At 44.3% G+C, this 17601-nt stretch overlaps 1 protein-coding gene across 19 annotated transcripts in view; it reads left to right on the forward strand.

Moving 5' to 3' along the window:
- Window positions 1–942: 942 nt before the first annotated feature.
- The window catches only part of KIAA1217 (KIAA1217 ortholog), a 343140-nt gene continuing 326481 nt past the window's right edge, over window positions 943–17601 (forward strand). For all 19 annotated transcript variants that reach the window (XM_045361865.3, XM_074001214.1, XM_074001218.1 and 16 more), the window contains exons 1-2: window positions 943–1295; window positions 11552–11835. In XM_045361865.3, coding sequence (XP_045217800.2) covers window positions 1226–1295; window positions 11552–11835 — 354 coding nt within the window. In that variant the 5' untranslated portion in view covers window positions 943–1225. The remainder of the gene's footprint in view (window positions 1296–11551; window positions 11836–17601) is intronic.

Genomic DNA, 17601 nt, shown 5'->3' on the forward strand with positions numbered 1-17601 from the left:
CATTGTCCTTTTTTAACCTTCCAGTGATGGGGCTGCTACAGGTTACAATATTGCACTCTTCCTCCTAGCTACTGTTACCCTGAGATATCTGAGGTTGCAGAGCTAATGTTGCCTAGATTATTTTGCCATCCTTTTTTTTTTTCCCTCCGGACATCATGCCCCCTATTTTCACTCTCTGGGAACTCTGCCAGTTTTTCAAGGACTGGGTAAAGAACAAAATAAATATTTGTAGGTGGTTTAAAAGGAGAAGAAGTATGTTGGCTGTAACCTGCCCATCCAAAGAAATGCACTTGCACTGTCTTTCAGATGTTTTGAAGTTGTTAACTGGGAGAGCTTCAGAAGGTTGACTTTACTAGTTTACCTTTTGGATTTGTGATCAAGGGCTGAGTGTGTGAGTGTGAGTGTGTGTGTGTTTGTAAGTGTGTTGGGGAAGGGAGGAGTCTGAGAAAGTGAGGCAAGTAAGTAGAAACTTTTTTAAAAAGTCCAGATTGAGTGATTGAAATCGACTGTGTGCAAACGACGCTAGACCTCTTCATAGATGTTAATCGGGCCCTAAAAAATTAGTGCCGGAAAGTGCTTACTTGCAGCACTCAGCGTAGACCCTTTCTTTCAAATTGTTTGGGATTTTTTTTTTTTTTTTAAGGGAGTTCACTGAAATTTGGGAGGTTCGACAGGTTGCTGTTTCTTAATATGTGGATCACCCGATTTGGGAGGCTCACTCTCCCTCTGAGATTAAAGAGATGAGGGCACTGGCTCCCAGCGAAGGCTCCCGGCCTTAATCATGTGTGAAATGTTTTCCTTCCTGGGCTGCAGAGCCTCGGTGGTTTGCAGCGGTGGAACCAGGCAGGCCGAGCTGTGGGTAGGAGAGGCCGTCACCTGTTGGGGCCTCCCCCCTCGCGCCCAACCCCCGGCATCGCCCTGCCCTGGCAGAGCCCAGCCCCCAGTCCCCGGGGAGCGCGCCTGCGGACGGACGGACAGACGGACGGTCGGACAGACCTAGGGACGGAGGGCCAGGGGTAGGGGAGATCCAAGAGGCCCGGCGCTGGAATGCAGTTTTCTCGGGCGAGGGAGACTTTGCACCGGAGTGGAAAATAGTTTGGGGTGGGGTTTCGCACCGTCCCCTCCTCCCCAGCCCCGGGCCCCCTCCCAGGCGCTTTCTGGGAGCTTTTAGAACTGCGCTCTGAAGTTTCCAGAGAGCAAGGAGCTTTTGCGGCAGGCAGAGACAATGGAAGAAAATGAAAGCCAGAAATGTGAGCCGTGCCTTCCTTACTCAGCAGACAGAAGACAGATGCAGGGTAAGTAACAGACCCATTCAAAGATGGAGTTACAGGGACGCGTGCCCCTTGCCGCTTGCTGCTTTTTATAAACTGCAGCCCTGGGACCTGGCAAAGAAAAAAAAAAAAAAAAGGCAAATTCTTGAGATGGTACATTTTCCAAACTGGATAGAGAATAGAGAACTGTGATTTCTTAGGCTTGACTTTATCTCTGGCACGATTTTCTTAAGCAGCAAAAGAGGTGGTGGGGTGATGTCACATTTGTAGCACAGTGAGCCATCAGCATGCGCTGTATCTCTAAGCAATGACAAATAAATCACTAAGCAGCTCCTAATCATTTCCTCCCGGGGCTCCAGCCATGGGAGAAAGGAGCTGTTTTTGTGAAACTGTCTCTAGGACGGCAGCTTCCATTCATTGGTTGGGGGATTCCATGTGGCAGATGCATGCTGGCTGCAAAGTTTGTGCAGTATTTTAGAGTTAAATCACAGAAACCAGGCGTGTTTTATTTTACAGATCCCAGCCGCAGGGGAGGGCTTGAGCATCTGGGTGATAGATAGAACTCTGGATCTTCTTTTATGTTTTAATTCAAAACTTGGGAGTTGTTGGACAATTTTGGTAAATATTCTCCAGGCAGTTTCCCTTTAATTGTGTTTATAATAGACTTGTCTTTTCCGTAGGGAATTTCCAGAAGCTTATGTTGTTCCAAAGAAATTTCGCAGCGGGATTGGGTAGCCAGAGGAGGTCCCTGCTCTCTGGCATCTGATGCCTGTGATGCCAAGAACTGATTCTATGGAATCCTATAGGCAGCATGTTCATAAACCGCACAGCCCTGGACCGCCCGACCCACCCTCCCTCAGGTTCATGCAGGGGCCAGTACACAACAAAAAGAAGTGCGGGAGTGCAGTGCTGTGCGTGGGAGTAGGGATTATGCACAGGGGAAAAGGTGTGTGTTTTATGAACATGTAAAAGGGAAGTAGCACATGACTCATCCACGCTGAAAATGCAAAGCTAAGCCAGACAAGAGAACTTACAATGACAAGAGATAGAAATCCCCCAGTGAAATGTAGAAAACTCGAAGTTTTGTAATGGCTGGAGATTCCCTGAGTCTGAACAGTCATCTGTCGAGGTGTCTGCGTTCGTGCCGCCAAAGCACAGGACCCTCCTTGAGGCCACCGGGGTCAGTGGCATCCAGTGGAAGATAAGGCTACCTCCTCCTCCTGACTCCCGCAACCCCTCCATTTTCTGGGACAGGATCTTACTTCAGGAATTCAACCTCTGGGCCTGTCCTGAAAGAAATGACCCAGATTCTAGAGGGGCTGTTAGAAAGGGATCCATTTAAGAAATGACTTTCCAACAATCACGGCAATTCAGAGGCTTCAGAGGCTAGGATGGTCAGGCTGAGAGAGTGTGCTCCTTTGCTCACTCATTCATTCATTCAGTGAATATTGAGCATCTGTTATGTCGTCGTCACTGTTTTAGCTGCCAGACATCCAGTGGTGAACAAAGCAGACTAAAAATACTTGCCTTCATTGAACTTACAGTGTAAGGACCAAGTTTCAGGGGGTGGGGAGCTGGTGGAGACAGACAATGAACAAATAAATAAAATATATAGCATGTTAGATGGCAGAGTTGCTAAATTTTGCAAATAAAAATACAGAAGGCCCAGCTAAATTTGAATTTCAGGTAATCAGTGAATTTTTTTTTTTAGTATAAGTATATCCTGTGTCATATTTGGGATATACTTATGCTAAAAATACTAATCCATTATTTATGTGAGGTGCACATTTAACTGAGCAGTCCTGTATTTTATCTAGCAACCCTATTTGATGGAAATAAGATTATGGAGAAAATAAAGCAGGAAACGGAACAGGGAGTGAAACTGTAAATAGGATTAGAAAAGCTTCACTAAAGTGATATTTGAGCAAAGATGAGAGAGGTAATAGCAGGAATCTAATGTATTCAAAGAACAACAAGAACATGGGAGAAGGATGGGAGGTAAACAGGTTGAGAGGTCATCCCAGGCCAAATCACCTAGGGCCCATGAAACCATCATAAGGACTAGAGCTTTTATTTTGAAAGAGGTGGGAATCTCCTGGCAGGTGGGACTGCTCTTTTTTTTTTTTTTTTTTTTTTTTTTAGAGATAGGGTCTCGTTTGTCACCCAGACTGGAGTATAGTGGTATGATTATAGCTCACTGCAGCCTTGAACTCTTGGGCTCAAGCAATCCTCTGGCCTTAGCCTCCAAATAGCTGGGACTACCGGGACATGCCACCATGCGTGGTTTATTTTATTTTATCTTATTTTATTTTATTTTATTTTATTTTAGAGAAGGGGTCTTGCTATGTTGCCTAGGTGAGTTACAAAGGGATTTGTCTTTTTAAATGGGGGTAATACTGGGTGCTGTATTGAGCACAACCCAAGTAGGGTTGAGGGAAGAACAGGGAGGCCTTTAGGAAGCTTCTGTAGTCAAGGAGGCAAGAACCAGGGCTAGCTTGGACCAGGTGGTGATTAGCAGGTGGCGATAAGCAAGCAAATTCTAGGTGTGTATTGAGGGTAATGCCCAAAGCATTTCCTCTAGCCTGGGCAGCATAGTGAGACCCCATCTCTAGGAAAAAAATTAGCTAGGCATAGTGGCACATGCCTGTAGTCCCAGCTACTTGGGAGGCTGAGGCAGGAGGATCACTTGAGCCAGGAGGTTGGAACTGCAGTTAGCCATGATAGCACCACTGCACTCCAGCCTGGGTAACAGTGTAAGACTCTGAAAGAAAGAAAGAGAGAAAGAGAGAGAGAAGGAGAAGGAAGGGGAAAGAACAGAAAAGAAGAGAGGGGAGTAGAGGAGCGGAGAAAAGAAAAGACAAAACAAAAGCAATTGCTAAAGGATTCAATGTGGGATGTAAGAGAAAAAGAAGAGTCAGAGACAACTTCCAAAATTTTGGTGTAAGCAGCTGAGAGAATGGAGTTGCCATTTGCCTAAGTGGGGGAGCATTTACGAAGAACAGATGAGAGGGTGTTTATGGTTTGAAGGTCTGAAAAGCAGAAAATCTTTTGATAGATTAGGATTGAGAAGTTTATCAGGGATCCAAGTGGAGATGTTGATTGCAATTTGGATATTAATGACTAGAGCTGCAGGAAGACTGAGAAATGAGAGATCCTGTAGGATGGAATCTGTGTGCAGAAGAAAAAGTCCAAAGGGATGCCTCCTGAGGCACTCCAGCATCTAGAGGTCAGGGAGATTGGAAGGAAGAGCTGGAAAAAATGGCAAAAGAGGAATAAAAATCCAAGTTTGATTTTTTAAATCCTGTTCAGTTCTGGGTGAATAGGATGCTGTAGAGAAGCATGGCTTCATTTTTAGTTCTCCCAGTGAGCACGAGACTGCGAGGGAGAGCAATATCTCTGATGCTAACATCACCCATGACGTCCATTTCTATCATTGCACTCTCTCTTGTGTCTGCCTGTGTATCTGTTTTACCCAATGACAATGTGATATTCCATAGCAGGGACCATGTCTTATTTATTCACATTTGCATTTCCAGCACCTAACAGAGCACCGGGCAACCTAATAGAGCACCAGGCACCTCAGAAGGCACTCAGTAAACATTTATTGAATGAACGGCTAATTATAACACTTTGGGACTTTGAGTTTATTATCCTGCTATAGATAAGGATCCCTGGGGTGATCGTGTAACTTATTGTCCAAATGAGATCCTTTTGAGAGTGAAAGGGAACACTACAAATAATTTTACTGGGACAACAGTTGTAACCCAGAGCTGTTTTGGCAAACTGGGGTATATGATCACCCTAAGAATAGCTCTAATCGATGAAGCTTCCACGGCTGAATAGCCCGGCTACCAGGTAAATAACAATGGGGAAGTGTAGCACATAGTGTGCTTTGCAGAGTAGGCATTCAACAATTATTGGTGGAACCTGAATCTAACTCTATCATTTTCCCTTTGAAGGCCATGGGCTCTTCAGTGTGACCCTGGGGGATAGTCATTCCTTGGGATGACTCTGTCCACAACAGTCCTGACGTATGTGCTTTTGCTCTGGTCCCTAAGGTCTTGAAACTATGCACATGAAGTGCTATCAGCCCACCTGCTTACCTTCCCTACACTCTGATTGGCAGCCTCCCATCGAGTGCAAGCCTGGGGAATCAGATATGCAGAAACCTCCTCTAAAACAGCCCCCTCGGTCTCTGTACCCTTATCCCATTTCATTCTTCAAAGCATTTATCGTTAGGTGACATTTGGAATCTATATGATTTGTTTGTGGTTGGCCTCTCTATTTCAAACGTGGACTCCTCTATGGGGGAATTAAGTCTGACTTGATCTACTTCACACTCTCTCTCCTAACTCCTTTCAGTGTAGGAGCAGGCAGTCAATACATATTTGTATGAATGAATGAATGAATCAGTCAGTGCTTGACACAGAATGCTGTTCTGGGAAGAGAAGGTCCTGTCTCTACTTTGTCTAAGATCTATACCAGAAATCCTCTTCATCATTGACAAAATTTTATGCTGTAGAGGAATATAATGACCCGGTTTCAGCTGTAATTTCTGTGTTGCTTTGTGTATATGTTATGATAGTAACAAGGGAGCTAACCCCATCACTTTGAGATGCTGAGGCAGGAGGATCACTTGAGGCCAGGAGTTCTAGACCAGCCTGGGCAACATAGTGAGATCCCATCTCTACAAAAAAAAAATTTTAAAGTAGCCATGCATGGTAGTATGCGCCTGTAGTCCCCGTCACTCGATTCTGAGGCAGGAGGATCACTTGAGTGCAGGAGTTCGAGGCTGCATTGAGCCATGATTGCATGACTGCATTCCAGCCTGGGTGACAGAGCAAGACCCTGTTTCTAAAAACAAACAAACAAACAAACAAAAACACAAGGGAGCTTGAAAACTGAGGGAGGCTGTAGGATCCTGCAGCCTGCTAACCGATTATGTGTATTAATCAGATAGGCTAATTGTTTTAACCACCCTCTAATCTTGGTGGCTTTGGATGATGAAGGTGAATTGCTCACTCACACACAGCACAGTGTGATTTCTGTGGCCAGGTGGATTTCCTGGGTGGCTGCCGAGGCTCCTCCTGCCTTGTCACCCTGCCATCCCCCACGGCCTTGGAGGGTTCTGCTCTATGGATCCTTTGTATTCCACTGGACAAAGAGTAAAGAGAGAGAGAACATGGAAAGTTATTCAGGAGGTCCAGGGGCCCTGACCAAAGGTGGCTCACGTGGCTTCTGCCGACAATGCATTGACTGGAATTAATACAAGGCCCCAATGAGATGGAGGAAGGTGGCTGGAAAATGCGGTCTGCCTGTGTGTGCAGCAGAAGAGCATTCTGGTTGAACACATAGGGCTGTCTCCAGACCAAACAGCAACTCCCCATGATGCTCCCTGTGACAAGAGAGCTTCTCAGCACACTTGAGAAGGAGACAGCTAACCAGAAGCCACCAGAAAGAAGGGGGGATGCCTTCCCTCAGAGTCTGCGGCCTACCTAATCTTGACCCAGGAAGAGGATCTCAGGGAAGCCGTCAGCACTGTTGCTGGCTCTGGAGCGGGTGTGGAATGCCTGAGTGATGCAAGGCCCCAAATCCCTTGCTGCAGGTCAGCTGACCCAGCCAGAGTAACCTGAGTTGTGGCGAAGAAGCTGGCCTTGGCAGCTCCTGCAGTTGCCTGCCTGCGGGACTTGCAGTGCGGCTTTCTCCTTGAGGATGCCTCATCTTCCAAGAGCCTCTGCGTGTTTGGTGTCTACCTCAGCCCCTGCTTTCCATGCTTTCTTTCCAGAATGCCAAATCCTAGTCTGGGAGCCCCTTGGATTCCTGAAGTGTCCCTCTAGCATTTCTGTCTGCCTTGTCCTCACTTCTCCAGGGAATGTTTCAGGGATTTTGCTCGGCTTTAAGCTCATGTGTTGCTCTTTGCCCTGCTTGAAGTGAGCTCCCAGGAGGAGTTGCCCTGGGCTCTGCAGAGGCTGGGAGGGGCAGGAAAGGGAAACAGGACTGCCTTTCAGCAAGCCTTGCCTTCATGCTACAGCTTCATTATTTTGTTCGACAAGGATTCCCAGAATAGCAAACAGCTAGACACACCCATATTTAAATGTTAACACCAAAGCGCATTCCAAACAAGAAATCGAATTGTATTTCTGTTTTGATGGCTTGGATAATCCACACTTGAGCTTTTCTCTATTCATGTGGATAATGAGGAGTTGGCCAGGCTCAGATCTCTGACAACATGGCTATGGAATTGTGACTAATGTCCTCTGCCTGCTCCCTCTCTTGTTTTAATCGTTCTTAGTTTTTCTCTGCTGAAAAGACCACATTCTCCTGAAATGGCTGGAATGGCAGAGTTGTTGCTTCTCCCTCAGGTGTGGGACTTGACGCTTCCAAGAGCTTAGCCTTGTTGAGGAAAAGGCTCAGATGACGGGTGTGGGTAAAGTGGCTTTGTGTGGAAAGTGGCGTTAGGTGGCTGTGAGTGCTGGTGACAGTAGAGCAGGTGCCTCGAGGTAGGAGGGGAGGCAGACAGGATGCTAGAGCATTGGGCATTGGGTGGAAGGCACAAGGCAGGACATTGAGACAAAAAGAAGAAGTGAGCTCCGAAGGCAATCTGATGTTTGCCAAGTGGCTGCATTGACCCTTCCAGCCTTGCTAATGGTTGATGCTGTTTGTACCTTTCCTCCAAATCACATCAATCCTTGTTAAGCAACTGGAGATATTTTAGAAAAATCCACAAGAAAGAAAAAACAGAAAAGCAACATGAGGTGAAAAGTGCTAGGAAAAAACAGAAGTTTGATGAGTCTAGTCAAGTAAATCAGAGCTACTCAAAGATTAATGTGGACAGAAGATTGGCTCTGACCCCCAAAACTCTCCCCTTCCAGCTCCCTTCCCAACTCATTTCAAACAAGAAGGAGGGTTTATTGTCCTGGCTGTCTAGACCTCTTCTGATGCTCTTTGGATGAAACAGAATAGATCATATGAGCCTGTGTGGCATAGTAAGGCAGGATGCGACTTTCTGCCCTGTTGTTGCCATTGGACATGCATGGACGCTTAGCCGTATGACTGTACATGTGCGTGTGGACAGATGTGTGTTATACTTGCATAAGAAATCCCCCTTCCAGAGGCTCAATCCTGTTAATTCATCTAGCTGTCCTGGATAACTTAAAACATATTTTCTTAATAATGTCAAAACTAATCTTCAAACTCCACTTAAAAGTCAGTAGTGTTGCTAGGTGTGATGGCTCATGCTTGTAATCCTGGCACTTTGGGAGGCTGAGGCAGGCAGATCACTTGAGGTCAGGGGTTCGAGACCAGCCTGGCCAACATGGTGAAACCCCGTTTCTATTAAAAATACAAAACTTAGCCGGGCATGGTTGCGCACGGCTGTAATCCCAGCCACTCGGGAGGCTGAGGCACAAGAATCGCTCGAACTCGGTAGGTAGAGGTTGCGGTGAGCTGAGATCGCACCACTGCACTCCAGCCTCAGTGATGGAGTGAGACTCTGTGTCAAAAAAAAGAAAAAAGGTAAAAAAAAAAAAATACTTAAAAATAAAAAAATAGCCAGGTGTGGTGGCACACATCTGTGGTCCCAGCTAGTCAGGAGGCTGAGGCAAGAGGATTGCTTGCACCCAGGAGGTCAAGGCTGCAGTGAGCCATGATCATGCTACTGCATTCCAGCCTGACAGAGCAAGACCCTGTCTCAAAACCAAACCAAAACAAAACAAAACAAAACAAAACAAAAGGCAAGAGTGTTATATCAAGTATACAACAATTTTGGCTGATATGAAACACATGCACAACACTCAAAAGATGAAGCTAAACCTCTTCAGATTGCACAGGTGTTTATCAACCTGAGAGACGGCATTTTCTGCATCGAGCTTTGTTCAATAGATCCTGTTATTTTTATATTATTAAGGAAGAGATCATTTAAAAGGTAGCCATGATGTGAGTCTAAGTGTTAGAAGGGTAAGCTAAGTAAATGAAATGACAGTTTAGCCCTATCTTTTAGCCCAATAGTTCCATCTTCTTCTCCTTGTAAACTTACTGCTGAAACTAATGAAAAGTAGAAGAATTGACTAACTTGCCTGTGCTTTTCCTCCCGTTCCCCATCAGTGTCTGATGGAGATGCTATAATTAGCAATGTAATGAGAATTGAAGGGTAAACAAGAAGAATTATTTCCAGAACACACATCAAGGGTTAGAAGACTGGAACAGGAAAACCAGCCTGAGATTAAAATGTTTTCCCTGCCCAACCAAAGGGCATCTATACCTAGAGTTCTATACACAGATCTTTCCAGGCAAAGACAAGGGAAAGAGTGTTGGTGGCATTGCTTTCTGGAAACTGATTTATGCCTAAACTCTCAACACCTGTTGCTTTGCAAAACTAGCGTGAAGGATTGGTTTCTGTTTATCTGGCATTCAACTCAGCAGAACTCCCAAATATTGAATCTGTATTTTTCTGCGCTTAACTTGTAAAGATAAATAATTGGCAAATATGCTTCTATTGGAAACTTATTTTAAAAAAAAACAATTAGAATAGTTTTAAAAGATTTAGAGGTAGAAGGCTCTTTGCATATCTAATGTTAGTTCAATCATCTTCATTTTATTTATGAAGAGAATGAGACTGAGAGCGGTCACATCATTTGTTCTAAATGTCGGATTAAAGCCAAGATTCCTGAGATCCAGCCTAGTACTTTTTCCAGGGAATTCAATGGACAGGGAAACATTATTCTGCCTGTATCAGCAATACTTTATGATAAGAACTGTTCTTCGTGAAGAGCCCGACTTCATGAAGAGAGCCTGTCTAACTCCTGAAGTGCTTCTGAATGTTTTACTTTTTCTCCCTAATTGTTTTTTTTTAATGTAACTCTCTTTTCTCAGCTCACTGGAATATTCAAACCTGACACCCCATCTCCCAACCATCGAGGATGAATGGAGATTCCCTTTACCTGCTTCCCACTCTCAGCGTTGACATCACATGGCTTAGTTGATCTGTTCTTAGCAGAAACCAACTTGTCCCTTCAAAGCCAGCTCAGAAGGCAGGATGTCTTAGGTCCAGGCTATCAGGACATACCATTGCTCTTCTTTTTCATTTGTCTAAGCCTTTACTTTATAACCCCTCGATTGTTACTTCTGATGATATTCTTATGTTTGCTTGGTTTATGCCAATAAGAGAAAATAAAATTGTCAAATGGTTCATGTGTGTCAATAATTACTTATGTACAGGGTGATAGCTATTTTTTTTCTTGGTGATGAAGCAAATGTTTCAGAAATCTGATTGAGCTTATATAACAATCCTGTTACCAGAATGAAACTGTTATTTAAAATACAGAAATAATCAGAATCACTGGAGTTAATTCTTTCTTTATTTTCTTTCTTTCTTTATTTCGAGATGGAGTCTCGCTCTGTCGCCCAGGCTGGAGTGCAGTGGTGCGATCCCGGCTCACTGCAAGCTCCGCCTCCTGGGTTCATGCCATTCTCCTGCCTTAGCCTCCCAAGTAGCTGGGACTACAGGCACCCGCCACCACGCCCGGCTATTTTTTTTCTTTTTGTTTGTATTTTTAGTAGAGACGGGGTTTCACTGTGTTAGCCAGGATGGTCTCGATCTCCTGACCTCGTGATCCGCCCGCCTCAGCCTCCCAAAGTGCTGGGATTACAGGCGTGAGCCACCGCGCACAGCCGGAGTTAATTCTTCCTATAATTACAGACAAGGATAAGGAATAACCCAACTGCCTGCACAGAAGTAACCTAACCAAGTGTTCTTGTGGGTTTTCTTGTTTTTATGTTTTGAGACAGGGTCTCACAACTGTCACCTACCCAGGCTGGAATGCAGTGGCACGATCATAGCTCACTGCAGCCTCAACCTCTTGGACTCAAGCGGTTGTCTTGCCTCAGCCTCCCGATAAGCTGGGACCTACAGGCGTGCACCACTACTCCTGGCTAATTTTAATTTTTTGTAGAGATAGGGGTCCACCATGTTACCCAGGCTGGTCTTGAACTCTTGGGCTCAAGTGATTCTCCTGCCTTAGCCTCCCAAAGGGCTGGGGTTACAGGCAGGAGCCACCATGCCCAGTGAACATCTTTATTTCTAAAGTATGATTTTTCGTATTTCTTTGATTGTGGATTTTTTTCCCCTGACTGCTGCAAAGCAGAAAAAGAAACAAAAAGAAAAAAGATTTGCAAAGTTAACATTCATACATTAACAACTGCCACAAACTCTCTTGGTGTTCTGCAAATGAGACTTCTAGTGGGAAATCATTAATTGTGAACTGAATTTTTTTGTCTTTCAGAACAAGGGAAAGGCAATCTGCATGTAACATCACTAGAAGATGCAGAATGCCGCAGAACCAAGGAACGCCTTTCTAATGGAAACAGTCGTGGTTCAGTTTCCAAGTCTTCCCGCAACATCCCAAGGAGACACACCCTAGGGGGACCCCGAAGTTCCAAGGAAATACTGGGAATGCAAACATCTGAGATGGATCGGAAGAGAGAAGCGTTCCTAGAACATCTGAAGCAGAAGTATCCCCACCACGCCTCTGCAATCATGGGTCACCAAGAGAGGCTGAGAGACCAGGTACGAATATGCTCTCATTTCTCCTTGGGTAGCTCGCTCTTTAATGAACATCAAGGAAAGTAAACTTACCTTCACTGTGAAAGGTAAAGGATAGCTTAGTGGACTGTGCATACTATTGAGTTGTTCCGGATCTCTTTGGGGGCTTGGGAGGAGGAAGCCGGGTGTAGGAAACTTCTGCCTGCAAGCTCAGTCTTCTTTGCCAATATAGCAAGAGAACAGGAGGCCAGGCCAGAGAGGAAGGGCCTAGAGAGTATGCAGTTCCCCAAAACAGTGTTCCCATGTTCAACCACAAACACATCTAAACGCATCTAAAATGCAGGTAATGAAGGGGTATTACCTCACTGAGGAAAGCATGGTACCAACTGCTGTGTACCCTGAAAACACGGTGTGCTTAGCACTGTGAATGAATGAAGTAGCAAATGAATGAATGAATACACAAATACATAAATTTATTTTCAGGGTAAAATAGATCTTACAGATACAGACTTGTGGTAACTCCTTTTCCTTAAAAAACTGACATTAGGGTTTTGTTTCTGCTCTTCTTTTTTTTCTTTTTTTTTTTTGGATGGGTTCTTGCCCTATTGCCCAGGCTGAAGTGCAGTAGTGTGATCGTAGCTCATTGCAGCCTAGAATTCCTGCGCTCAAGATCCTGTCACCTCAGCCTCCTGACTAGCTGGGACTACAGACATGCAGCACCATGCCCAGGCTAGCTTTTTACTTTTGGTAGTGGAGACGGGGGTCTTGCTCTATTGACCAGGCTGGTCTTGAACTCCTGGCCTCAAGCGATCCTCCTGCCTCTGCCTGCCAAAGGACTAGAATTACAGGCATGAACCACTGTGCCTAACATTTTTTTTTTCTTTTGAATCACAGATGTGCTCCTTCTGCAGGCCTTGCTTTGTGCTAGCTTTCTGTCTTCACCTACCTGTTTCCTCTGGTTATTTTGACAGCCACATAGACATTACCCAACTGTGGCTAGGGATGTTTTTGTTTCTTGGCTGTGTGCAATGACTTTTAGCAGATAGAGCAGGTTTGGGGTCACAGGAGATATGAGGCCTCCTCTACTGACCTCACTGGTGTGTTATCAGATTGACCTTTGAGTATGGAGAACGTAGGGAAGGAAGCAGAAAGCACTTAACCATAAGTGTGATGGGTGGGGGTGGGAAGAAGGGCAGGATGATACTGATTTCCACACGAAGGAGACAAGCTCAGTGTTTTAACTCTGCTGTCTTCCCAGTTAGGTGCAAAAATTATGTCTAACCCACTCAGCCTTTGATTATCCATGGAAATGGGGATTGGCATCAGCCCGAATAATTGAAATCTATGCTTTATTCTCAATCTCATATTCTTCCTTAAATTCAACCTTCTCTTCTAGGGAATCATTATCTGAGTGGCTAAAAATGTGAACCGTGCTTTATGGACTTCATGTTTGCTTTTTCTTCACACTTCCAACAGTCAGTAAACCCAGACGAAGAGAAAAGAACAAGAATCCTGCTGTAATTCTTTGATAATTTTAAAAAGGGACTGGGCACGGTGGCTCATGCCTATAATCCCAGCACTCTGGGAGGCCAAGGCGAGGGGATCACTTGAGGCCAGCAGCTTGAGACCAGCCTGGGTAACACAGCGAGACCCCATCTCAACAAAAAATGTTTAAAAAATTAGCCACGTGTGGTGGCACACACCTGTAGTCCCTGCTTCTCAGGGGGCTGAGGTGGGAAGATCACTGAAGCCCAAAAATCAGATCCTGTCTCTAAAAAGAAAGTATCAGTGTTGCTGAGAAATATAGAAATTGGCCCGTCAAAAATGGTGTATCTTTCCATGTCAAAAATAATGATTATTGTTACTCTTCTTATTTGTGGTGTCCTAATTATTGCTATTGCTGCAATAATGGTGGCTTTGATTAAAACAATTACAAGGGGAGCCTAGTTGTAATTAAGGTTGAAAGGAGTAATGAATATCTTTTGGTGTTCTCCAGCTCTGATCTGCTGTTACGTACATTGCCAGTTCTGCCATGGCTGGCCAGCTGTCCCTTCTCTGGATAATGCGGGATGAACAAGTCACATTCTGTCTTTCTGCCACTTTTGTACTCCACGCTGACCCTCCAAAAGGGAAGAGATTTTAATGCATGAATCTATGTACACATTTTTATTCTCTTGTTAACAGGAAGGGGGTCCTGACCCCAAGAGAGGGTTTTGAATCTCTTACAAGAAAGAATTCAGGGCGAGTCTGTAGAGTAAAGTGAAAGCAAGTTTTTTGTTTGTTTTTGTTTTTGAGATGGAGTCTCGCTCTGTTGCCCAGGCTGGAGTACAGTAGCGCGATCTCGGCTCACTGCAACCTCCACCTCTCAGGTTCAAGCAGTTCTCTTGCCTTAGCCCCTGAGTAATTGGGATTACAAATATGCACCACTACACCCAGTTAATTTTTGTATTTTTAGTAGAGATGGGGTTTTACCATGTTGGCCAGGCTGGTCTTGAATTCCTGACCTCAGGTGATCTACCTGCCTTGGCCTCCCAAAGTGCTGGGATTACAGGTGTGAGCCACCGTGCCCGACAAAAGCAAGTTTATTAGGAAAGTAAAGAAATAAAAGAATGGCTACTCCATAGAGCAGCCCTGAGGACTGCTGGTTGCCCTTTTTTGTGGTTATTTCTTGATGGTATGCTAAACAAGGGGTGGATTTTCATGCCTCCCCTTTTTAGACCATATAGGATAATTTCCTGATGTTGCCAGGACAGCCAGAGGTCACTCTTGTGGCCATGTTGGTTTTCATAGGTTTTGGCTGGCATCTTTACTGTGACCTGTTTTATCAGCAGGGGCTTTATGATCTGTATCTTGTGATGACCTCCTATCTCACCCTGTGACGTAAAATGTCTTAACCATCTGGGAATGCAGCCCAGTAGGTCTCAGCCTCATTTTACGTAGCTCCTATTTAAGATGGAGTTGCTCTGGTTCAAACGCCCCTAACACTATCACTGCACTTCTGCAAGCAAACTCCAGCCAGCATTGTAAACACCAGAGATCAGTGTAGACATGGCCTATGAAATTGCTGCAGACGTGATCTCATCTTCTGTCTTTTCCATTCTTTTTCTCCTACCACCCATTTCCCCTTTCCTCTCTTCCTCTCTGCGATGCCATTTGTTCCTTCTGGACCTTCTCAGTATGGACTATCCCAGGCTTCCTTTGCGGGAAGATTACACAGCCAGCTGTAAGAAGGAAGTCAGATAACACACATCTGATGCTCTCTTCCAGATACTGAGCCTCTTAATACCAGATGCTCTTCTGGCGGCTGTTTTTCTGGCTTCCTCTCAGAGAAGTATCTTTGATAAGAAGAGAGCCAATCAGCAAGATAGAGAATAAGATGTTGAAAATGATGTATCTGGCGTCTAACATGAAATCTCTTAAAATCTAGGTTCTTTTTTTTTTTTTTTCTTTTTTGGAAGACAGGGTCTTGCTCTGTTGCCCAGGCTAGAGTGCAGTGGCATGATCTTGGCTCACTGCAGCCTCAACCTCCCCGGCTCAAGGAATCCTCCTGCCCCAGCACCCACCCCCCCGCCCACCCCCAGATAACTGGGACTACAGGAGTGCGTCACCATACCCGACTGAAAATCTAGGTTCTAATTTCCTGCTATTAAACATAAGAAGAATGAGAACATGCCTTATGTTTCAAAATCTGACATCAAACACTGGAAGATTCACGGTTGCAAAACTTCTGTTTGTCTTTAAAAAATATGTTGGTCAAGGGTTTTCCTTAGTCAAAATTATTGAAAGGCTAAGAGGTCACCTTAACTCCCTTTACAGTCTTCAAAAAATGTGGGTGGCCCTTATTGCAACATAATGCTGGTCTGCATAATAGTAGCTGTGATCGTTAAGGACTCTTGTCAGCATAACCTTAATTGTGCAGGGCAATCAGGCTGTACAGCCCTATTGCCTGGCAGCTAAAGGCCTGGTTCTGGAGGCAGGCAGGACTGATCAGGATCCAGCCTTCACAATATGCTAATTATATTATTTGGGCTGATAGCTTAATCTTTCTTTCTTTTATTTTTCATTTTATTTTATTTTATTTTTGGAGACAGAGTCTCACTCTGTCAGTCACCCAGGCTGGAGTACAGTGGTGCAATCTTGGCTCCCTGCAACATCCACCTCCTGGGTTCAAGTCATTCTTGTGCCTCAAGCCTCCTGAGCAGCTGGGATTACAGGTGTGCACCACCATGCCCAGCTAATTTTTGTATTTTTAGTAGAAATGGGGTTTTGCCAGGTTGATCAGGCTGGTCTGGAACTCAAGTGATCTGCCCGCCTCAGCCTCCCAAAGTGTTGGGATTATAGGTGTGAGCCACTGTACCCAACCTTAATGGCTTAATCTTTCTCTGTCTCAGTTTCCTCATTTGTCAAAGGACAATAGTATCTACATCGTGGAGCACTGAGAAATACAATGATGGAATCTTTTACTGTTTCACTGGCAGCTTTTAGCGTGATAATATTCTGGTTTATAGTGTCCCAAAAAAGAGTCTCAGAGGCTATTTTAAAATTAGTAGTTAAAATCATTTGAGTTTTTAATTTTTTCGAGACAAGATCTCGCTCTTGTTTAGAGTTCAGTGGTGTGATCACAGCTCACTGCAGCCTTGAACTCCTGGGCTCAAGCGATCCTCTCACCTCAGCCTCCTGAGTAGCAACTATAGGCACATGACACCACTTCTGGCCAATTTTAAAAATTATTTGTAGGCACAGGGTCTTGCTGTGTTGCCCAGGTTGGTCTTCAATGCCTGGCCTCAAGCAATTCTCTCGCCTTGACCTCCAAAAGTGGTGGGATTACAGGCATGAGCCACTGCGCGTGGCCTCACTTGACTTTATTATCAACAAATATTTGAGTGCCTGAAGAGGTTAATTTTTTCCATTGTTAAAGAATAACTTTATTACATTTCTGAAACTGGTATTTTTCTTTCATTCAGTGCTTGGTATTCATATTTATTTTATTTATTCATCCCATATATATTCGTTTGGCACGTACCACGGTAAAGGTATTGGTGAAGAATGGAAGCCACTAGACCTAACCCTGTCTTCAATTCAGTAAAAGAAATAGGCATTCACATATAAAGAATAGTCTTTCAAGATCTAGCCCAGATGTCAGGCCTTCTGAGATGGTCATAACATTGCAGTACTGCAGTACTTACACCGTAGCATCTAATCAGGTTGCATTACGCTTTTTTTTTTTTTTTTTTTTTTTTTTTTTTACATTTCTTTTTCTCACCTAGAATAATCTTCTGGAGGTAGAAACCTTGTCTTACCACCCATTTCTTCTCTCATCTCTGTAAACTCAGCATTTAAGGGAATACACAACCTAGATTAGGCTAGATCCAAAATATCTGTTGCATGAAGGAACAAGCCACTATTTCTAATACAGTTAGAATGTGATAGATGGTACAGATAGAAAGGGGTACAGAGCCACAGAATTGAATGATTAATTGCAGTTTGAGCAGTGAGAAAGAAGAGATTTCTTAACTAAGAAGTTAAGAATGGCTAAGTAATTTTCCCCCAAGTTAAAAAGTCAACATTTGAACCAGGGCCAGAATTTCCTCCTGTCCTCAGAGGTCTCCGGAAAAAAAAAAAAAAAAAAAAAAATCCAGTTTATGGTCTTCTCATTCGTTACGGGCCTATGGACCTTGATTTTTTTCAAGGTTTTCTTCCACCTCTAATTTTTCCAAAATTTGTTGACATCATGTACATCACATTGGGTCAAGCAATAGAGCCATAGACATGACTTCTATTGCCATTTCT

Source organism: Macaca fascicularis, chromosome 9 (genome assembly GCF_037993035.2).
Source record: "Macaca fascicularis isolate 582-1 chromosome 9, T2T-MFA8v1.1".
Taxonomy (NCBI): domain Eukaryota; kingdom Metazoa; phylum Chordata; class Mammalia; order Primates; family Cercopithecidae; genus Macaca; species Macaca fascicularis.